The sequence below is a fragment of the Chroicocephalus ridibundus genome, chromosome 2, assembly GCF_963924245.1.
Source record: "Chroicocephalus ridibundus chromosome 2, bChrRid1.1, whole genome shotgun sequence".
NCBI lineage: Eukaryota > Metazoa > Chordata > Aves > Charadriiformes > Laridae > Chroicocephalus > Chroicocephalus ridibundus.
In genome coordinates this window covers 156,543,176-156,567,584 of record NC_086285.1, presented here as the reverse complement: position 1 = coordinate 156,567,584, position 24,409 = coordinate 156,543,176, and the positions used below count along the sequence as shown (strand labels likewise).

At 44.2% G+C, this 24,409-nt stretch overlaps 1 protein-coding gene across 1 annotated transcript in view; it reads right to left on the bottom strand.

Annotated features, from left to right (window-relative positions):
• Nucleotides 1-19,252: 19,252 nt before the first annotated feature.
• Nucleotides 19,253-24,409, bottom strand: part of FAM91A1 (family with sequence similarity 91 member A1) — a 28,798-nt gene continuing 23,641 nt past the window's right edge. The window contains exons 23-24 of the mRNA XM_063327499.1: nt 23,808-23,877; nt 19,253-22,403 (exon numbers count right to left, since the gene is read on the bottom strand). Of these exons, the coding sequence (XP_063183569.1) occupies nt 22,227-22,403; nt 23,808-23,877 (247 nt within the window). The 3' untranslated portion in view covers nt 19,253-22,226. The remainder of the gene's footprint in view (nt 22,404-23,807; nt 23,878-24,409) is intronic.

Here is a 24,409-nt window from a genome sequence, read left to right as displayed (position 1 = left end):
GTCCAGGAATATAAATAAGATAGAAAAGAGAGACAGGACAGAAGTTTTGTGTCTTTTATCTCAATAAACAGGAATTCAATTCTTTTTTTCAAGATGTTTAGATAAGTTTTGTGAAAGGTACTGTGTGGGCTGCTAGCCATGCTTTTCAGTTTGAATTTAGACAGTAATATAATAAAAAGATACTAACACAAAGTTGAGGCACGTTAAAACTGAATTAATACAAGACAAACGCAAGCAGCACTGTGATGATCATTGAAACTGGAAATGCATCTGTCAGTCACCTGTGGTATAACTTCCTTACATCAGCATTTGATCACGTACAGACTTTGCTTTTTCCAAAATCTCTGTTAAAACGCAGACCTGGATTGCTCTCACACAGGGTTTCAAAGCCGGGGGTAGTTTATGAAACCACTTATACCCAGGAAATGGGATTATCTAAGAAATGTATAGCTGTCCCCAAAACCCTGTCTCTTCTCTGTACAGATCTTTTTGAAATAATTACCTGATCCTTCATGAAAAAACAGCGGATTTTAAAACAATGATGTCACATGTACCCAAAAAAAAATTCCCCCATTTGGAAAAATGGAGAAAAATTGAGAAAATGGACTTCAGATGGAATTGGACTAGAGAAAAATTACTTCAGATAGAACAGAAGAAAATTCAGGATCTTTGAGTTTTCACTCTCAGAACAGCCACTTGCAGGAATATCTGTGCAAAAATGAGCAACTGCATGTAGGAATCATCACTCTGCAGACCTCGGTATTTGTAGGAGTCTCTGCAGGGGAAACGCTAGACTTTATTTTAACTCCTCTGCCTTCTCCACAGCTCGCGTGTTTTCTGAAGGATTTAACAAAGCTCATTTAACTGTCATTATGTTTTCACACAAACACCGCACAGGATTGGAGGGAAGAAAGCTTGATTCTTTTTTGCAAAGAATAACCAAAATCCTTTGTCACTTAATTGCTTTCTTTATGAGTAAAGAACGGAGCAGAGCCCGGAGCCTACCTGCTCTCTCCCTTTCCCCCCCAGCAGCCGCAGAGGCAGAGTCCCCGTCCCGTTTCTTAGAGATCCATTTCCATCGCAGCCAGGGAAACTCAGTGCAGCATCAGGAACACACACACAGCTCTGACCACGCGCTGCAAATAACGCCATATCTTGGTGCATAATATATATGTTCAGGAGCCAAGTATCCTCTTATCAGAGGCTGGATAAAGCCAGTTACTAATCACAGAATGGTAAGGGTTGGAAGGGACCTCTGGAGATCATCTTGTCCAACCCCCTGCCAGAGCAGGGTCACCCAGAGCAGGTTACACAGGAACGCGTCCAGGCGGGTTTGGAATGTCTCCAGAGATGGAGACTCCACCACCTCTCTGGGCAGCCTGTTCCAGTGCTCTGCCACCCTCAGGGTAAAGAAGTTCCTCCTCATGTTCAGGTGGAACTTCCTATGCTCAAGTTTGTGCCCATTACCTCTTGTCCTGTCACTGGGCACCACTGGAAAGAGCCTGGCCCCATCCTCCTGACACCCACCCTTTAAGTATTTATAAGCATTGATAAGGTCCCCCCTCAGCCGTCTTTTTTCCAGACTGAAGAGACCCAAATCCCTCAGCCTTTCTTCATAAGAGAGGTGTTCCAGTCCCCTAATCTGAAATTACACTTATCTCCAAAAACTCTAGGCATTTCTCACTTTCCTAAAGTGCCTGTACAGCAATTGAAGCTTTCCATGATAAAATCATGATGCTCAACACCTGCTAAGGTATTTCCATAAAAACGTGGGAAACACCAGGTCAAGCTGTCATCTGACAGAAACCCGACCAGGAGGTGAGCCTTCTGCATCCTGCCTGGATGTGCTAATCATGATACTACGAATTTAGGAAAAAATGAAAAGAGAATCACAGAATGGTTTGGGTTGGAAGGGACCTTAAAGATCATCTAGTTCCAACCCCCCTGCCATGGGCAGGGACACCTCCCACTAGACCAGGCTGCTCAAAGCCCCATCCAGCCTGGCCTTGAACACTTCTAGGGATGGGGCATCCACAGCTTCTCTGGGCAACCTGTTCCAGTGTCTCACCACCCTCACAGTAAAGATTTTTTTCCTAATATCTAATCTAAATCTCCCCTCTTTCAGTTTGAAACCGTTACCTCTTGTTCTCTCACTCCACTCCCTGATAAAGAGTCCCTCCCCATCTCTCCTGTAGGCCCCTTTAGGTACTGGAAGGGGCTATAAGGGTCTCCCCGGAGCCTTCTCTTCTCCAGGCTGAACAACCCCAACTCTCTCAGCCTGTCCTCACAGGAGAGGTGCTCCAGCCCTCGGATCATCTTCGTGGCCTCCTCTGGACCCGCTCCAACAGGTCCATGTCCTCCTTGTGCTGAATAACTCAGGCATGGAAGGGTCCCTATAGATGGAGGCTGGCACGGCTGAAGCTAGCCCTTGGCTATATGTATGTGTCCCCTCATTCAGCAACGACTGCAGCATTAAGTTAAGTAACACTCATGGTGTTTTTACCCTTGGTTCAAGTACACGGCAGGAATAAAATCCCCATTTTGGCTGACAGTGGGATAAAACTCCCCTGCAACCAGCACTAGGGACAGGCACGTGGATTTTCTGCCCACCCCACGGCATTTGGAAAACATCAAACTATTTTGTCCTCTAACTTGCAATGCCAAATCCTTAGTGTCAACAACAGCAGAGCAGGGCACATTCCCAGCAACATCCGTTTAACCAAATATTTTCCGGAAAGGCAGGCTGCCGTGCATTTTGCGTGTCTATTTAAGAAATAAACTTACTCTCTGCCAAAGAGCCATTTCAAACCATGCTTTGCAAACACAGCTGTATTTGAAACTACCAGACACAGGAATTTAACACGCTATTTTTGGAACAAGACATTTTGCCTCTTTTGTTGTTACAGATCACATTACCTGGGTCATTCCTGGTGAACTCACTATTGTGAGTTCATATCGGCTTTGGAGTTTTTCCGCAATCTTGCATGCAGCGCAATTAGGAAATTAACATTTCTTCATTCCAGTGTGATGTTACAAATCTCTGCTCTTTTCCTCTAAACTAGAAGGAATTATTTGGCCACCACAATGTCGTATATAAAACTGGTGTGATGGTGAAGCTGATGAATGAGTCAGTCCTAAGAGGCTGCTGGGGAACACTGTAATTAGGAAACCCCTTCATTTCTGTGCCTTAGATTTTCATCGAGGTCTTTACTCCTTATTCCAAAGTATTGTTGTTCCAGGTACCAGCCAGGTGACACGCAGACAGGGCACTGCTGCTCAGCCAGCCAAGAAAATCAAGGGATTACCTAGAGTTAAAACCTTTTTGCCCTTTACATCTCTCCAACAGAAAAAACAATTGAGGCAGACGGTTACAATCCCACTTCAGCGCTTTCCCTCCCTGACCAGCTCCCACCGGCTGATCGGGGCCTGCGGCGGCTGCTCCATCAGGTGCGGGCACCACGGGCTGGGATGGGGCACGGCAGCGGCCCCCGCCAGGCATCCCTCCCTGCAAGGATGCTCCCACGGTGGAGTCTGAACCCAAAGGGTCTGGAGAAGAGGAAACCGGCTCCACAAAGTTAATGCCGTTCCTCTTCCCTTAAAAAGCAGCGACTTCCACAGATCCACGCAGGAACGTGTGTTTGCACCTCTAAACCCCGATCTCCAGGGAACACGCGGCAGCTTCACGTCTCTCTCTCGCGTTCTGTCACCGACCGAAAGGAGAGGGCCAGTTCAGTTCTCCTGGTGAAGTGAGGAGATGGATTCCATAGGTTTGGGATAGAGGGATGGAATGAAATGCCTCTTTTAGCATGCTTTTTATTTATTTATTTATTTACCTTACAAATCTAAATGTAGGCAAAATATTTCATCACATATTTAGATGAAATCAGCAAACAGTTCAGCAAAAAAAAAAAAAAAGCCTGTTTCACTTACATTTTTTCAACAGGTAAATGCTTTGTCCAAAATACGTCATTCAAATAGAGTGTCTCAGCTCCAGTCTTCAGCTTTAACTGGCTTGTTTGCCAGATTAACTCCATTTCTCTAGAAAAATACCACTTACCTGTATTCTTTGAAGCGAATGATAAAAACAAATTAGAGCTTGGTGCAGGCATGAATCTTTCTGCCACCTACTCCTTGCGCAGGCCTGCAGATTGGTTTGCAAACTTTTTAATCAAGGGAGGGCGAAATCTCCAGATAAATCTGAGCAGCAGAACACAGGCTATTCATTTGTTCCTGCTGTTTGTGTTCATCCCAAGGAAAAGCTGACAAAGGCAGGGCCTGCGGAGCACACCTGCGAGAGGCACACGGCACAGGCTCTGGCAGGGGGTTGGACTAGATGATCTCCAGAGGTCCCTTCCAACCCCTGCCATTCTGTGATTCTGTGAGACGTGCACGGCCAGGCAGCTGAATCTTCTCCTCTGTAGCTGGCCATGCAGAAGTAAAAACCATCCCAGTTGTCAGAGTTGGAGATAACAGGCTGCGGAAGTGAAATTCTACCTATTTCAGAACAGATTAAATATGAACAAAGAAAGACCTTCAAGTGATTTCTGTTTCCGAAGAAGGGCCCACGGCACCCTGAAATGAAACATCTGATACACCTAGGCACAAACTGTCTCGTCCGTATTTCTCCTACAACACCTTTAAGCCGTAATTCCCACAGCAAGGAATTATGAAGGGAGGAAGCACAATTAAAACACAGACTAGAGAATGCACATGCGTGATGCTGCCTCATCCACAGCTTCTTTCTCATGTGAGGACACTAAAAACATCCGAAGGGCATCTAACACCAGCAAGAGACCATGCACATCTGGACCAATAAGACGTGTTTTGCTCCAGAACCCACCAGAGAGGTTGGTTTCCCCGTGGCTTTGCCCAAGGCAGGCAGCAGCCCAGGCTCACTGCGCATCCCCCTGCGGTGTGCGGCACCTGTGGGCTGGGACTGAGCTCAAGGCACGAGCCGGGGAACAGCCCGCAGCATCCCAACACCCTCGTCATGTTCCATCTCAACATAAGGAGGAACTTCTTTCCTTTGAGGGTGGCAGAGCACTGGAACAGGCTGTCCAGAGAGGTGGTGGAGTCTCCGTCTCTGGAGACATTCCAAACCCACCTGGCCATGTTCCTGTGCAACCTGCTCTGGGTGACCCTGCTCTGGCAGGGGGTTGGACTAGATGATCTCCAGAGGTCCCTTCCAACCCCTGCCATTCTGTGATTCTATGATGCCCCTGGGAGGAACACAAAACACAGAATATTTTTACAGAGGAGGAGCCTCAGTCCCTGCCTGTACCAGGCAAGAGAAAGAACAGCCCCATCCCCGCAGGAAACCCTGCCAGCCGCCTGCCCCATCCCCTGCCAGACACCCCATCGTCCCCCACACCTCACTTCCAACCGCACCTGCAGTCCAGAAACCTGCCTGCTGTCCTCTCTGGCCACCACGTTGCACCTGAAATACCCTAACAAGTCGCACAGAGGGCCCTGCGTGGGGATGTTCTAATTATCATTTCCCAGGGCTGACGTCCCGGAGGGCAAGAGCCCGGCACCTCCACAGCTCAGCCCACGCTCTGAGCTGCGCTTAACAGAGCTGTCACGCTGCTCTTCTTTCCCCCATCATCGCTCACGATGTGACACTCGGTAGGTAAATATACTTCAGAAAACCTCCTTGCTGAAAACAGCCTCTCTCACCTCAGCACTGGGTGGAAGCGAATATAATAGTATCGCTATTGCCAACAGACCTCTGACTGCAAGCCAAGTTCCCAGACACACTTCAAGGCTTTCAGCACCGAGTATCTGCTTCAACCCCGTAAGAAAGCCGCCGGCACGACTGGCGATTGCAACTCAATACATCTCTAAAAGTTGAAAAGTTTTGTGTCTAACTTATTTGGAGGGTTTTTTTGTTGTTGTTCAAGACACAAAAACTGCATTATTCTTAAAATTTTGTTTTCACCTCAGATAGCTGCCTTCTTGGAAAAAGCCAGTGTCACGCTCAAATGAACTGTAAAACGAGGAACGGCTTTTCCAGAGTCTTAATTCAGTGACTTTTCAACCTCTTCACAGCAGATAACTAAAATCCATTTACGGAAATACCTGCACCCTGAACAGCTCTTGAATACTTTGTAGAGAACTGCGGCACCAGCATCAGAGGCAAAGCTTTGTGGGCAGCAGGTGTTAGGCAGGGATTAAACACCATGGGGAAGACAGTCATTTAAATATCATTCTTTTGACAGGCAAATTCTCTCTCCATTACATCCGCAGAAGTGCAACTCCATCCAGAAGCTGCTAACGCAGGTAATACCAGTGAATGTTCCTGTGCACCAACACAGAAACCATACTAAATCCCTCTGTCTACAACTGCCTAATAGCTTTTAAAGATATAAATTATTATAGTATGACTATGAATCCTATATTTGTTTTGGGGTTTAATTCCCATTAGTTTGCTATCAGAATAGTCTGATGAAAATATCAACTTGAGTCCAGGGCAGTCAGTTCACAAAATCACCTGGGAAGTTAAATATTTACAGTAAAAAAAAAAAGCAAATATTAAATAGGACAGCAAAATGCCATGAAGGCCAGCTGAAGCCTGCAGAGACTATGGTAAACTTTCAAATTACAATGGCAAAGTGTCAATCTGGCATCCTCCGTCCCGTATTCAGAGCGTTTCAAACCAGCTTCACGCTTTGAGCACACCCACTGCCGTTCAGCCTGGAGAACCTCGGCTCAGTTTGGGTAACCTCCCCGCTGCCTTCCTGAGGGTTCTCAGCCAAATCCGCTCAAAAGCTCCACGGGCGTCTCCCTGAACTGCCATTTTAAGAATGTCACCCAGACTTCTTTGCACCTTTTCGTTTGTTTCTTTCTCCATCCTCAGGAAATTTAGACATCTCAAGTCCCATCGTTCGGGAACTTCACGGGTTTGCCCTTCTTTAGCACTACAACTTGGATGGGGGTAAGTTTTCCACATGATCTCCAGAGACAACACCATGCATGAGTCTTGGATGACCACAAAACCCCAGTGCATTTCTGACAATATTACTGCTACCTCTGTAGTCACCTACGCTGTATCAGAGCGGTGAGTACCACATGGTGTTCACAGCACCACCGATGCTGGATCTTCTGCTTGCACTTGCCAGAGACACCTGTATTTGCCTGAGGTGTTTGCTTTACACCATCAGCGTGGCCAAGAGCAGAACGTACCATGGACTGTAACTTCACTAACTGCAATCCACAGCTCTCGGGGCTCTGCTGTGCAGAAAGTCACCGGAGCGCAGGAGCGCACACTGCCATGCCCAGCAGCACCCTAACTCTCCTTCAGCCAAGAACTCCTGGCCCAAAATGGCTTTTGATAAAGGAGCAAGACCCTAAATCAAGCAGAACTCAGACCAGCAGCCTTTTGCTCACAAGGTTTACACAGACTGCGGGCAGCCAGCATAACACATGGAAATTGTCACCTGTGTCCAGAGATGCCATCACAAAGTTAAATCCAGCAAGAAGTGCCGTTGCACACCTGACCTTCAAACCAAGCATAACCCCACGTTTCATGCCATCACAGTCACTTCGCAAAATGCCCACTTGCGTGTTTTGCTGCGCCAGGCTGAGCCATGATAAATAGTTGTAAGAATAATTTCAATTGACTGTGCAAAGTATTAAAAGAAGTTGCAAGAGAAAGTTCTGGGGGATGTGGGGAAGAAAAGGTTAGCATCTCCTGCAGAAGCCAGTTCTCCATTTCCTTCAAATAATTTGCGTCCTTTGAAATTAAGAGAAGAAGGATCTGGACTGTGAACTGATGGTTTATTGTCTTCGCTGTTTGTGATACAAGTAACCATTTTTTTTAATTGCTGAAAGTGACACAGACTCAGAAAGCTGTCTTGACACATAACTGCTGCCACAGACAACAAGAACTGCAGGGCTCCCTCCTGGAGCCGCGTGACTGCGCTCGGTTATCACATTCGTGTTTCAGAAAACCTAGTCCTGGCCCGTGATCTGAGCATAAATCACCAATTCCACAATCAAAGGCAAAAAAAACCCCAACGTAGTTTTCTCATCTTTTATGATATTATTTTTTTTAGCTTAGGAAGACTCGTGCTGGCTGGACACTTTAATGCTGCATCTCTCAATAGCCGCTTTGACCAGTTTTAGTCACTTCACGAGAATTTGCTATCATTTGCCTTGAAATGAGGCAACACCTAGCACAGCAAGTTGAACTGTTTTCACAGGATTACCAGATTTAGATTTTAATTAGCTCCAAGCTATTAATTAACACCTCTGGTTCCTTCTTCGCTCTTCAGTATTTCAGTACAGGAGTTTTAATGAACTTACCAGTGGGAAAAAGATGAATTTTTGCTAGGAATTTATATATTTAAGATCTGTCTCTTTAAAGTATCTGCCAGAAAGGGATGATGTGGATCCCCCTGGGAGGACCTCTGAGAGGGTGACAAGGCAGGAAGCTTTTCTGCATTTCCCACGTAGTGACTCACCAGTCTGAGAGCATTTCCTCCAGAGGCATTTGCCAGGAGACACATTTCGGAGCAGGGAAAGACGGTATAGAAGAAAGGAGCACATATGTGACACTATATATGCATGTTACACAGATGCGTACACAACTTCCCTACCAGCTTCACACAAAATTATCCGTCAGGCCCCTGAGTTTCCGCAGCAGGAGGCCGCATTGCGTAGGGCTCTTCACAACAGAGACGGGGCTGTCCCTGCCACGCGGGACGCAGAACCACCTTCCAGTCTCTTTCTGGGCAATTAGAAGTTGTAAGTTCAGTCAAGTTTGCAAGTCTACAGCAAATTCCTTCCTCCAGGGCTCCGTGCTTTTTAGACACGGCCCAATACAGAGGTAGCGCAACGCTGGAACATCTCCTGGAGCATCTCCCTCCATTCACCTGCATTTGACCTCCTGCTGACTCGAGCCCTGGCAGCAACCCAGGGATGGGGTAAGCCGAGGAGAAAAGGTCTTCATCACTTCTAGAGCATCGACACTGTACGCTGCAGGTACTACACAAACATCATGACACCAGCTGCAAGACCTTTCTGACCTTGTTGTAATTCCCTAGAAAAGCAGCCTTCAGGGTTTTATTTTGTTGGGGTTTTTTTTCCCCCTCTTTTATTTTTTTTTTAAATTATTAATAAGGAGGTATCTACATTGCATATAGTAAAGTCACTGGTAGCCTATCTATTTTTATTTACAAATACAATGGCATTTTCTTCTATCCCACTCAGAGCAAAGATAAGCCTGCAGCAAAATTACTTGATACACAGCACAATTCTGTAGCTTTCAGAGCTACAAGCTCTATCTCTAAATATCAATATGATGTCCCAAACCTCAGAAGACCTTCATCCATTTTCACTTGGTTTAAGTATTCTTTCCTTCCCCCAAAACAGCAATCTCTGCCCTGAGCCTGCTCCCCACGTCACCCATCCGAGGCAGCCTGAGAAGCCGCTGAGCACTGAAGCTTCCAGCCCACGCGTGACGGGCACAGCAATGCAATATGAACTAATGGAGGGTGGCTGTGTTGTTATAATAATAAAGCCTAGAACTGCTACCACGAATAAATACAGATCTGCAGCAGAAAGAAATTCTTCCCGAGTCTGACCTCTGCCTCAGATGAGCTGTTGGCAGACAGGGCTAACCCTTCCCCACAGCTGTAAGTAGTACAACAGATTCATCACTACATGGAAATTTAGAATTTTTAGGAGAAGGAGAGAAAAATCTACCACGATCATAGAATCACAGAATGATTCAAGTTGGAAGGGACCTTAAAGATCACCTAGTTCCAACCCCCTGCCACGGGCAGGGACACCTCCCACTAGACCAGGCTGCTCAAAGCCCCATCCAGCCTGGCCTTGGACACTTCCAGGGATGGGGCATCCACAGCTTCTCTGGGCAACCTGTTCCAGTGTCTCACCACCCCCACAGTAAAGAATTTCTTCCTAATATCCAATCTAAATCTCCCCTCTTTCAGTTTGGAACCGTTACACCTCATTCTGTCACTCCGCTCCCCAATAAAGAATCCCTCCCCATCCCTCCTGTAGGCCCCCTTTAGGTACTGGAAGGGGCTGTAAGGTCTCCCCGGAGCCTTCTCTTCTCCAGGCTGAACACCCCCAACTCTCTCAGCTCTCTACTTATCCTAGTAACTGCATTCATTACCTAAAGAAATGTCAGCGTCTAGGATCAGGGTTGGACACAGACAGCTGTAGGTGGTTTCTCTCGCAGGTTTGTACACACGGGACTGGGGACATCCCAGGGACAGTCACCAACTCTGTCCCCTTCAGCGCCACCAAAACCCTTCAATTTCTAAATATCCAAAGCCAACCATTCTACGCTTCTTTTCTTTCACCCCACCGTAGCACACGGTTAACAGGACAGAGATGGAGAAAGATCAGGGTAACGACCTGTATCTCAAGCACCCAGACCGCGGCATCGCCTTCCGCCATCATGACTGGGAAGTGCACAGCTACATTAAATGGCAATGTACCTCGGAGGTGGCAAAATGAGAAAGCACCCGCAAAGGGCAGCATTTGCTACTTCCAGGATGCCGTGAGGGGTTATTGGAGTCAGGCAAATACAAGACCAGCTGAACAACAGGGTGCAAGATCGCTCCAGTCACCTGCCGGTTCTTCTCAGGCTGGAAACATACCTAATCCCAGCTGGTCCTGATGAGCTGCGTGCTAATTGTATTAGATTGGTTTATTAAATAGGTCAGGGTGCTCAGGCATGCTGCTAAGCCTTCCAGCCTCCATACGTGCTGCCTTGCTGAAAAGTCCTCTGAAGGAAGGAAACTGAAACCTGCTGGGGAAATCACAAAGACCTAAAATAAGCCTGATTTAAGCTAGTGGCTTTCTCGTGGCTTAAGCCCGGCAGAAGGCAGGTCAGCACGGCTGGCCCAAGGACCCGGCAGGCACCGGCCGTGCTGAAGCATCCCCAGGAGACCAAACACACAGCTAATGCTTCTGCCAACATCAGCCTTTTAGTTTTTCTCATGCACGGAGCAATCCTTCCAAATGTAACAGCTACGCACAGCTTTGCAGCTCTGAAAGACTCGGTTATCAGTGCACACCTTCAGGAGACACAGTTTCTTCTTACAGAGACAGCACATCTCCATCAGAGCCCTTTCTGCTGGTTGTTAAACACTCAGTGGCCACGGCTGCCCAGTGGCCCAGCTGTCCCTTCCAGCCCTGGGTCCCTGCACAGACCTTTCTGAAGCCACCTGTGGGTGGGGAGGGGAGGTGTGCAGCAAGGTACAGGCAGGAACTTCGGCCGACACACACAGCGCAGCTCTGGCATGGGGAAAAACACTTCCCAAAGAGCTGTTATGTGCTGGAATAGCAACAGGGAGCAAGTCATGGGTTTGACAGCTGTGCTGGAGCAAATGGAGGGGAAAGAACTGCAAAAGCAATCCTGGCCCAGCAGTCCCAGCATGGCAATGCAGCAGCAATAGCAGTAAAATTCCTGCCAGTCCCCTGAGTTGCGTGATACCATCTATTTCTAGTCTTCACACACACACAGAGCCCTGCTAAAAGCCCAGAGGTAGCCCAGTGTCAGACTCCTTCCCTTGAATCATCTCACCAGCACTGCTAATTGATCTCAGCACAGACTAATTGATCTCAGAAGGGGAGATTTTTTTTCCATCATGGCAACTTTCTTCACTGGCAGACCATATAGCATTTAATCAGACTAAACTGATCATTTAAATATTTTAAGAAATCCACCTGAGCTCATCTCTACTCAAGCAAATGGAAGTCTATTAAGAGCATTAAAAATTCTTAAGGTTTTTTTTCTTAAGGTCTAATAAGCTCTAAATGCTAAGAATCATTTCTTCCTCTCTCCCCTTCCCTCTCCCACAAAATATTACCTGTTTGTATGTCTGTTAGCCCAGAAAAAAAAAAGAAACCAAGGCACAACCCAGAGCCCAGGGGACACTTGTCTACAAACAACATAAGATAATCCATCACACCGTGCCACCAGCTGGGTGGCCACTGCAAGCGCAGCAGGGAATCCAGCACCAGGTGGTCCAAAGGGGTGGGACACAGGGATAAAGGTCTGCTTTTGGGGACACCTGCTTGGGCTGTGCTGCTGAAGTGGTCCTGGGGTCCCTTTTAAGTGCAAAGGGAGTGATGGCGTTTGCCCCGTGGACATATGCACGCGGACGCCAGCAGGCACACACAGAGGACAGCAGCTGGGCTGTCTGAGACGTACAAACTCATCATCTTTGAGAAAAGGCAAATCGGCCAGGTGGGGATACGGCTTACAGGCTGCCAGGCACACCATGCTGATGCCTCCCGGGGTCCTCGGTGGGCAGCTGGGGACCACTGCTGCAGGCACCGCACCGACACACAGCGAGAAGTCACTGCTGCCCTGTAAGCACTTGCAAAGATGAAGTGAAAGCGAGAAGCCGAGCTGCAACCAGAAACTTGAACACCTTCACATCAAGCTCATCCGCTCTCTGCAGATGGACATTCACCCAGGAATAGGAATAGGAGAGGAGAAGGCCTGTTTAGAAAAACAAAAGTACGTTTTTCTAAAATCAAGAGCTTCTGGGTAGCTGCTCTCACTCCTAACCTAGGAGGAGCAGACACAACAGCACTTCTCTGCCATAGACTGGTCTCTCGTTTTCTAAATGCAAGACTGCTCTCTGTCGGAGAAGCCCTGCCTGCTGTTTGCATCCTATTAAAACCCTGTCAGGCAGCAATTGGTACTTTTCCAGTATCAGCAGGACAGTGATATCACTGGCTGGGAGTGAAAAATCTGTTTATGAAAAAGTAACGGTTTGTTCTGCATCCTAAGAAAGCATAATCTAGATTTTTCCCTTGATAAAGCAGCTGTTCTGCCCAGCTCAGAGCAAGGACTATAAACAACCCTTCTACATGGGATGCTGATGATTTTTTGATTTTTTTTTTTTTGTAATTGCAGGCTACGGAGTTTCTTTCCGTAACATGCAGCTACTTATATGAATTATAGAATCACAGAATCAAAGAATAAGTTTGGGTTGGAAGGAACCTTTAAAGGTTATCTATAATTACACTAGTTACAGCAAAGAAGAGCATACCATACCTTGCAGCAATGGCACACCTGGTTCAGAGCAGGGACTGGGTGCCCGGCAGACATCTCTCTGCTGCAGGGAGAAAGGGCCCATCACACACATACAGGCATCTCAGGCCCACAAAGTTCCCTTTCTGTTCAGGGCTGCTTGTAAAAATTTCCCAACCAGTTCCAATTTTGCAGGTCTACAGCGCAAGTTTACACAAAGCGTGCGGAGAAGGGGGCCATGCGCAGCTTCACACAGGCGTCTCCTTCGGCACAAGCTGATGGACCCCAGTCTCTCTCACTCACTGCCCTCCATCAGTTTCCATAAGCAGAGGTCGACTCAGGGCCCCCCCCTGTATTTATGCAGCCTCCTGGGTACATTTTGTAGCCAAATCCAAGCTCTCCGCTGCTGCTGGGCTTTGCGCGGGGCCGGCTGCCTTTGCCCAACTCACCTCACTTCAAGCTGTTGGCTCCATCAATTCAGTCCACAGACTTGACATAGATAAATTCATTATTTCAATGCATGAACTCAAGTCAAAAAAATAATCTCCGGACCATCCTGTCTGGAGGAACTGACTCTGTTTTATTTTACCTTGCTTCGCTCATCCCCCACAGCACCCTCGCCTCCTGCACAGCTTGCCTGAAGACAAGCACACAGAACACTGCAATCATAGATCTCGCCATCTGTTTAATAATGGGTTTGAGACACATCCGCTCTGAAGAATAGAAATGAAAACACAATTATCTCCTTCCCCCTTCCGAAACATTATCACATGTGTGTTACCATGGATGAACCTTCAGTTTCGTCACTGCCATCTATTCGGTCCCCTCGGGACATATTCTGCATAGCTGTAAAATCAGCTCTCTAGGAAGAGGGCAAGAAATGTTGGTCCAATGAAGAATATGGGCCAACATAATCAGATTTGTTAGCCAAAGAAACTAATACTTTAGAAACTGACGTATGGAAATTCAGCTAATAATACTTTATCGGACTGCCTTGGAAGCAAGTGCCAAGGAAAAGAGCTGTCTCCGGTAATTCACAGGGTCAGAAATACAGAGACAGCCTAGACAAACTGCCAGTCAGGATCAATGCAGAGCGAGAAGTGCAAGGAACGCTACACAAACTAAGCTTCATCTGCCTTCTGAATCCAAATCCCAATTTATTTCCAAAACAAATGACTATGCTAGCACTGTCAGACTTGCCAGGCATCTGAGGGAGTACCAGGTCCAAAAGAGAGGATGCTCCATGCTGACCTTCTATCTATGCGCATTAAAAAGACATTTCAAACTCACTCTTCAACCCTCCCAATCACAACTATAAAAAAACCTTATGTAAACAGACTTGGGCTAAGACACGTTCCTCCTCTTGTTTCCAAGGTGTCTTAGGCCCAGGTTTGAGCCTCAGGTTGCTCAGACACTCGAGTCCCACACAGTTACTCAGCGCTGAACCACCTCTCCAGAGCTGGACTCCAGTCCTCCAGGAAAGCTGAGTTAAAGTAAGTCTGCTCTTGTTGGGTTTACAGCAAACAAACCGACAGGAAGGCAAACCAGTTGCACGTAAGGAGTAACAGAGTCCTACACCCCATCCTTTTCTCAGAGGTTCCTCGCTCTGCTTCAAAAGCCAGAACTTGGCCAACCTGGAGCTAATGCTTAACCTAAAAGACATTGTATATAGCAATGCTTATGGAATCAACAAGTTCATTAAAGCTTATGAATGTCATTTGTCATATCAATATTTGACAAAGACTTAGTCCTGTTATTTAGATAGTTTTATAAACAGATATGTGGTATTCTGCAAGTAACTTTTTAACCAAGTCTGTTTTCTGAAGCCTTTTTATCCAGTACGGAGAGCTCTGCCTGTTAATTCTATAAAACTGCCTTACTTCAGTAGCGTTCCCTAGCAAAGAACATCCACTTGAATAATACTTTTAATAAAATAAAATTAAAAAAAAACCACCATAAAACAAAACACACATCCACTGTTTTTTCCTGACGCTACCTGTTGCTGGAAGTCAAGACAGTAACAAGAGAAGTGCTGAAACCTACAGGGCAAGACATTTCAAGGCATTTCAAGCTGTAACAGGGTAGGTTTAGGCTGGACATTAGGAAAAAATTCTTCCCAGAAAGAGTGGTCAGACACTGGGATGGGCTGCCCAGGGAGGTGGTGGAGTCACCATCCCTGGATGCGTTTAAGACTCGTTCAGATGTGGGATATGGTGGATATGGTGTAAGGGAGAACTTTGTAGAGTGGGGCTGATGGTTGGACTCGATGATCCCAAGCGCCTTTTCCAACCTAAATGATTCTATGATTTGTGTGTCTAGAAACCTCCGCCTGGTAAGTCCGACTGCATCACGCACGCTGTACAGTCCAGTTAAACAAGCATATGATTTCAGAGTATGATCAGAGTAATACCTCATCACTCATTTTCAAAATGCATTTTGTTTTTATACATCAGGTGAAAATACAATCTGGGCCAATTCATGTTGATTGTTTGAAGGAGTTCAGAGAGCTGGAAATATAAGCCAGGAAAACACCTTCCAATTCTATTTCTACTCCCTGCTTCCCAGTCTGCTCACGCTCTTGGCACCTTGCAGTTCTGTGTCTAACTTCTTTCTCATTTTTTGGGGGGTAGGAATGGTCCCCGAGGATTTGTAACTCAGAGGTGCGTTTCCATTTCCCTATTCTGTAAGAGTGAGCTCTAGGATATAACAGGTCAGACAGACACTTCCCCCCTTCTCCCAGCACTTTTTCCTAAACTATTATTCCTTCCTCCTTCTTATCATTATCTTCTTTTCATGTCTATTTCTGTTCCCCAGTTGAATATATTCCTTCTATTGCAATGACTATTTTCAGTCAACGCCAGGCCAAGACTCAATTCACTAAGCCTCGTGGCTCGTATCCACACTATACACATCACAGGCTGTACATGCTACAGAACAGCTTACAAATCACTGCAACTTTAGCACTGATGTCACATGGAACATTTTATTCCTGATGACTGACTTAATTCTTCCTGTTGTTTCTCAATCTCCCTCTTCCCAGGACTGGGGACCCCACCGTCCTGCAGCCTTTGAAGAAACACACTTACAAATTGATGAAACAACAAAACAGCGTCTTGCCAAGCCAAATCGCTCACTCGGAATCCGAGTGATAGCTTCTTCCGAGATAACTCACAGACATTTAGAGCTACCAATGTGTGCAGTGCTACCCTCCAGACAGACGGCATAAGTGCCAGACTCATGGCCAGGGTAAAAGCCCATGTGTACTCTGAGGGAAAACAGAGTAACAGAGGTCCTCTCGCCCCCATATAGGATTTTATGCAGTCACTTGCAATGGAAGAAAGCTATCAGCTTGACAAAGGCTTTAGAAAAGAAAATCCCACGTGAACATTATTAATGACAGGAAAGACATAAGCAGAGATTCAAGGTTAGATTCTGCACATGCGCGACAAGAGCAGCAGAAACCACCCGAGAGGGATGCGCAGCCCAGCCGCAGGCAAAAAGCTGAGGCTGCAGCACAAAAACCCGCAGGAAACAAAACACCAAGATGAAAATGGATATCGCAGAAAACATGATAAGATTTTGTCTATAGAAGGAAAGCAAGCAAAAGCTACAGCCCAGGAAAAACAAATTCAAGCCCTACGATGGTAAAACCATAGAAGAACTAAACCCTTATCACTTACAAACAAAATGGCAAATAGGTTGAAGCAAGACAAACACAGAACCACTGTTATCAAGTGATCTTAACATTGATTCATACAATGCAGACAAAATTCAGAAGACACCATAAAACAGCCTATAAAAGCCTTGCAACAGATCCCCGAACAGTTTCTCACAGTGCTTTTTTTTTTTTCAGCTAGGATGTTTCCTATAGGCACATTACATCTAGAAATAAAGGATGCAGCAAATTCATTAGTATTTCCTTTTTTATAAGGGAAAAAGACCACCAAATTCCCCCATACCGAACACCAGCAGGTAAAACAGAACCTGGAAGCACATCAACTTCCAAGCTGCTGTGGCCACATGCCTCCTTGCTACTGTTGCAGTAGCATCACTCTCCTGCTCTGTAGTGTTTGATGACCCCCATCTCCATCCACCCTCTCCTCCTCCGAGGTCTCAGTCCTCAGCACTCCTCTGTCTCCGTGGTCTCTAGCCCCAGTCATCTTATTACCATCAGGTTTTCTCATCACTCAATTCATTCCTTTGCTCCCAGAAAGCAGCTGGGACCACACAACCACAACATTCATGAACTGGTCTAATGCCGGTAGTTCAGTAGTAATGATCTATACAGGTTTACAGAAGCGCGTTGTGCTGTATTACTGCCTCTATGTTCTGCTAAACTAGTGTTCTCCAAACCCACAATCTGAATTTGTCTAGCATTCAACCCTACTTAAAAACAAGTACATAAAAATCACTTCATACACTTTATAAGCAGAAGCATAGAATAGTTGAGGTTGAAAAAGACCTCGGGTGGTCTGTAGTCCAACCTCCTGCTCAGAGCAAGGTCAGCCGTGAGATTAAAGTTGCTCAGGGCTTTATCCAGTCTGGTTTTGAACACCTCCATGGGTGGAGGCTGCACAACACCTCTGGGTAGCCTGCTCCGGTCCTCGACTGTCTTAAGTGCCAAAAAAAAAAAACCCACCAAAAAACAAATGCTTTTCCTTATATCCTCTGCAGGGGAAAAAAAATCCACCAAAAAAGCAATTGTAAGAAATTATATTGCTGTAGTACAGAAAGATATTAGGAGAAAACACAGGTCACCTGTGCACCTATTTTGAGGTTTTTCTCACAGTTCTGCTTGGACATGGAACAATAGTTTTCTTGGAGTGGCTGTGAGGAGGGTGGAAGAGAAAGCAAAGGATGGAGGGGGGAGCCTAGAGATGCAGGACAGACTCATAATGTAAAGAGACAACAATTAAACAAGTCAGGTCTCCATTAATTTGCAGGAATCCAACATCAGTATTCATTAAAGCCATCATGAACTAATACCTCCACCATCCTACTCGCATAGTCACACTTTTGTGAAACTGTGCAGAATCCACCTAACAACAGAATCAAGGACACAAGGAGTTACCTGCACCCCTAAAGCCTGGGTTACTGAAGACAGTGATTCAAATTTGCATCACGTGCGCACATCAGCTCCGCCTGTGCAAGATGGAACCCTGAGCTACGTACCTCATTGCAGCTCAAGAAGTATGTCAAGTCTCCAAGCCCAGCTCAATTCCTAAAGCCTGCCCAGTTCCAGCTCACCAGAAGGCCCCTTTCTGGAAGGCATCTTGTACCAAGTAGTTCCTAACCAAGTGATCGTGATCTCAAAGTCACCCAACGCCTTCTACAAGGAGCATTAAAAATGCTTGGGTTTGTTCCAGGGGATGAGGGAGGATTAATATCACCTTTAAATGCTGAACAATAAAACCAGATACATTTCAACTATGGTCCAAAAGGAGCCTTAAGGTCTATCACAATGGTAAAGCCAGAGGCATGCATTTGGGGTATTTAAGTGGAACAAAAGGCCCTGGGGTAAAAAAAGATAATATATATATGTTTACATACACGTTCTCAAGAAAATCTGAGACAGAATAAAGGAAGGTTTAAACCCACTCAACCTGATCTAGTTGAAGATGTCCCTGCTCACTTCAGAGGGGGTTAGACCAGATCACCTTTTAAGGTCCCTTCCAACCCAAACTATTGTAGTGATTCCATGAAACCCAAGGAGGTGGTTATTAGGCTTCTTTCACCATCTAGGACTGTATTTCTTTTTTCTATTATAATCAAAGTGAGACTCTCTGCACTTATACTGCTAAGATGAATCCTCAGCCGGGATTACTTTAAAGAAACAAAAAAATAACAATTTTGGTCTCATTTCTTCCAAGTTCCCAGTCAAAAATGTCTTTAGTCAAAGAAAATGGATAAGACACCACATGCGCAAGTCCCTTCAAATATCCATTATCAAAACTACAGGTTTAGACGATGGCTGAAGGAGACAGCACATACGCCATCCTCTTGTACTTTCCCTTCTCCTTAGGGGTTAAGCATATGGCATGGGAAAGACTACACTAAAATAAGGAGTTTCCATTGATAAAACTGCATTTCTGCGGAATTGCACGCAGACAGGAAAAAGATACTTTGATGACATTTGGTAGTCTCAAGCACTAGAGTGACAGAGTGACATTTTAGTGCTGTGCCCAAGAAGAAAACTACTGCGTGTGAAGGATTCTGCACATGGTTTGACCTACACCACAGTTTATTTGTAAACATTTGTTACATGTGCCAATAATTTAACTGAACACAGACTTTGTACAATTCCATGTATAATATTAACAATGTCACACTTGAAGAGCGCAACTGTATTCAGTTACAGTCGTACTTTAAAACCTTCAAAATACAAACTATTTGGAACACCGAACAAGAAAACAAAGGAAAATTTGAGAACAATGAGGGAAAAGAAAAAGAAAACTGTGAAATTATAAGTCATGAATCAAAAAACCTGAAAACAAACATAACACACTTTCTAGTTGGCTCCTGAACGTCTTCAGGTCCATCCATCTAGACTGACTACTACTTGGGCTGTGCCAGAGCACAAAACCATCTCTCTTCTGCAAGTTAAAAGTCTTGCTGAAGACAGAAACTTAAACCAGCTTTACCATGTGCAACGCATGTGATTTTTCCCCACTGTCAATAAAACTACCTGAAGAAAAGAAATTGATTTAATTCGTCTTTATTTGCAATACAATATAAAATAAGATTTTTTTTTTTGGTATGAAGATCTTTGAGATCTTATTTTTTACACCATATTTAAAACAAAAGTCACATAATTTGAGTAAAGCCTCTGGACCATCCCAAGCACTGGAGCCGCAGTTGAGTTTCAGGTATTTTACGGACTTCTTTGGTTGCAATCTCTTCAATAAACTTCAGATATGCAGACTTGAACATTTAAACTCCTAAACTAGTGTTGAAGCACCTAAATTAGACTGGCCTGAGTTCTAAAAAACTGCAACATATCTGGAATTCTCACCATTAACTGTAAGATTTATGGGTATTAAACAACTCTGAAGAGCAGGCTACTTTTATTTGGAAACTTTACTTTAGACAACCTAATAACAAAGGGTATCCTTCACTTAGTAACACTGAAGAATACGCAGTGAGAACAAGAAATTTGCATCCATTTCCAAACTTCCATACAACTTGTGCTACCATCACTTTACATACTAGTATAGACAGCGCATGGCAAAATTCGATACAATATGCCAAACTAGCTCATCTACTACAGCTCACTGTAGCACGTAAAGTAACACCTAGAGTACTGAAAGTGTTAAGCCATCACCTACTGCTTAGTTCCTCTACAGAGCTAGGTATCGGCTTACCCTCCACATAACAATTCTCACAGTAAATGTTTCCTCTGCCATTTCTAGCAGATTCCTCTTTAATTTCTTTCGAAGGAAATAAGGCAACTTAAAACACTATGGAGAGTATGCATGTCCAGTATAAAAGTCACTGTAGTGTAAATGATCAACTTTATATAGACAATCTAGCTCTATAATATACCCAAAATACGAAGTTCAGCTGCTGTTGGTAAAATACAAAACCAAAACAGATGTAAGAAAGCAGCACTGAGCAAACTGAAGTACTACAGACTTCCAGTTTCTTCAAGCGCAAGTCCCACACTTACACTTTAGGAATGTATATAAAGCAAAGGAAAGAAGAAGAATGGAATTTTCACAGTTGTAACTGAAGCCACTGCATTATCCCATCATGGTATGTTTGTCCTTTTCAAAGTTCTGCCACGTTTTTTCCTACAGCCATACAGAACAGGATACAAACCCACACGTTGCCCTTTTTCTCCTTGCTGTTGTCCAGCATCACGTACGCCACAAATTCTTAGTTCATTATGTGTTGTAGGCTACTAATGACAGGATGGTTAAGTCTCATTTTTAATTATGACTGTTTAAAACAAGGCAGTTCCAGTAAAGAAGAGAGTTGGCAGAGTGCTTTAGACAGCTGCATTAGAAGTCTTAACATTTTACATCTCTTGTTCTCCTCGTGTCCTAAATGGGACAGACTTCTTTTAAGCTGGCAAAAACTTAATGCCCAATATAAACAAAGTGAAATCATGCTACATAACATCATCCCCTACAAATAGAGCCAGAACACGATTTTAGATGAAACAGCTTACTGTTGATGTTTATCATAATCAACAGCTGTTCAAGGAAAACAGATTCAGAAGTCTCTGCCTACACATTCTCTGCTGTTATCTTCCTTTGCTAATGACTGTCATGTGAAAAATCAAAAGCTCTGTTCTTTCAAACATTAATCAACAGGACAGATCTAGTTATGTACCTTATACTCAACTTACAACATTAGGAGTTTTCCCACAGCAATCATCACCAGCTTCAAATAACAATGAGGGACTAACGCCCGGTGCGATCCAGTCTGAGACACTTCTGGTTTCATACAAAGAGCAAGATGTATCCATTACCACGAAGTACCCCATGAACGGAGCCGCCCACGTCAGCCCTTCCATAATTCCACACCGCCATCGAACTCTGCCAGAGATGAAAGTGTACCACTCATCTTCAAAGCGGCCTTAAGTCATCAGCAGGCCTTCAAGTCTGCACTATCTCAGCCTCCTGTAAGCATCAAATCTCTTCCCATTGTACTGATTTGTCAAGGCCTCAGTGTTAGGCTGAACGACAGAATTCAACAAGCCTTAAATGCCCCATATCACTGTGATACTTTTTTTTTTTTAAACAGTAGGTATCACTGAGCTTTCAGAGGAAGAGCCAAATCTCTTACCTTTATACAGAAAGATTTTCAGTAATACAGTACAAAACTAAACAGAATTTATGTTTGAGTAACGAACATAGAAAACTACTATTGCCATTTTGTGGTGACAACATAGAAATTTAACAATCATCAGAAAGCCTAGAAAGGGCGTGTTTAGTTATAAAAGAAAGATTGTCTCAAGATAAAAATAGTGCTGACAGCTAAAAAGCTCTCTGTTGCAGCAAGATATGCAGTAATGAGTAACAAGTTCTAGACGGATTAAGCACTTCCCCAATACTGCAACACAACACGTTTTTGTAACACTACTTTTAACATGGGTTATGCTGCAGCAGCGGTACACTTCTTAGTGGTTGGCACTAGGAATTAACCATAATAGAAGAAAGGCAATTAGTGATCGATGCATGAGAATCCCTATTTGACCTGTTCCTTAGCTGTGGCTGAAAAAAACTGAGCAAGGAGACCAGCCGTTCCATTCAGAGAGTACACCTTCTTTGAACATGAGATTCTTGGCAGGAAGCGGAACACCCATATCTGCAGAAATAGGCTGCAAAAGCGAACTTGAAGAACCAGCATCATGGAGCTGATCCAGTGTTGAAATACCTTCCTAAAAGCAAAAGGAAGAAAACATAGTGTCTTAAAATAGACAAACAATAAAGGATTTAACAGGTAGAATATGACAGGCTAATCCAATCTGCACATACACTTAGCGTTTCTGAAGTGTGTTACTTTAATCCAATAAATACCAAATCGCTATGGAAGTAAAAACAGAATAAACAGGGGGAAGCATGAAATAAACATACAGCTGCCTCAGATGCACCCTTGTATGCATTATTTGGCTTCCAAGAAACCTTCAGGGAAGCCTGAGGCTTAAAATTAAAGGAAAGACCTAGCAAAATGTATGTAGAGCTATAAAAATCTTCGGAACAGCTATCATACTGCTATTTATCCCATACTGTGCTAAGAGCTATGCATATATTTGGATGCACTGATTTGACCATCTTTTGAGTAGTTTTGTTTCCCAGAAGTTTGGTTTTCTCAGCTTAAAAAAATCACTTCAGCACCTTCTTTTTTCCTCTCTATACAGATCATCATCAAGAAAAGCGTATCTCAGAGGTAACATCTAAGAGATTAGGACAGGAGTCACTTGAGACTGTTTCAAGAGCTTTCGAGGCTTCTAACCTACTGGGAATTTTCAGTGTTCTCAGGAGGAAGTGGTTTCAGGGTCACACCATCCATAACACTAACTCATTAAGTAACCTGTAAGTTCCTTACCTTATTAAAAAGATAGATTTTTATAGAAAAGTATCTATAAGCAACTAAGCAGATTCCAAGTTACATGTGGACATGCCTTGCTGGCATACATTTCCATGCAGAATTAGAGCAGGCTGCAGACCCGGCATTCCTCCTTGCTTGCTACGCAAGGTGCCTATTCTCTATCTATGGTCTTAAAAAAAAAATAATCCTCCCTGAGTATGCAGTTTTACGTATTTATACTCATTCAACACCAAGTTATAGAGACTCTTAGGACAAGTGCAAAAAGTAACTGGTATGAAATACACGTCAATGTGTTTTATTTTTTCCTAAGGGAACACAGTTGACTTGTGATGCAGATAAAATCTCAGAAAGACTAGCATAACCGTGGTTTGAAGTAAATCTCCCTAATATATCTAAGAAGCATCCAAATAACCAGCGGAGTAGGCTGTGCTATAACAGAGGAGTGAAGAACAATTTTTCTGTGCAAGTCCCATAAAATACATGAAACTACACACAAGACGCAACCACAGAAGTCAAGAGGCAAATATTAAATAAGGCTAGAAAAGGGACGGGGAAGTACTCTTTCCTACCAGTAGAGTGAGGTTGATACTGCTCTTAATACAGCTACCATTTAAAGAAAAAGCAAATAAAACAAACCATGTATGTTTCCATACAGACAAGAATAGCAAGTAGGAGGGCAAAAAAGGATGACAGACCATAAAGAATTATTTACATCTGGATTATTGCTCCTTACCTGGAATGAATGAACAAAATTAAGGACCTGAAGAGACAGCTTTCTACTGGAATGTAAAAGTTTTTGAAGGCTGTCAAAAACAAAAGAGAAGAAGCTATGTCCCATGTCCGCAAATTTTTACCAGTAAAGTACCACCATAGTAACTTGCTCACAAGTAACTCTAGTAATATTTAACACCATCTGACAAAGTTCAAAGCTTTCACACAGAAAGTTTGGTAATAGCGTCATCGCTGAAGAGATGCTCGACTCACCTCATCTGCTCTTGAGTCTAGTCAGCTAAACGGTATTTTCCCTATCATTTACACTGTGCTAAAGTGAAAGTACTGCAATTGAAAAATGCTATTTTACATGAGGTATATTAATATATTAGACTTTATCATGTCTCGTTCTTATCTAGGACAGGCTGGTAACATGACTTTTAAGAAGCAGATTAGTGACACACTGTGAAAAAGCAGGTCAACTACTATAATAAAATCCTTAAGCCATGTTTTCAAGCAGTCTTATTTTTGGTCTCCAGAGCAATGCCCTAGAAAAAAGAAAAACAACCACACAAACAAAAAAGCAAACCTAAAACTCCCACCGTTGAAAAATTAACCTCTCAT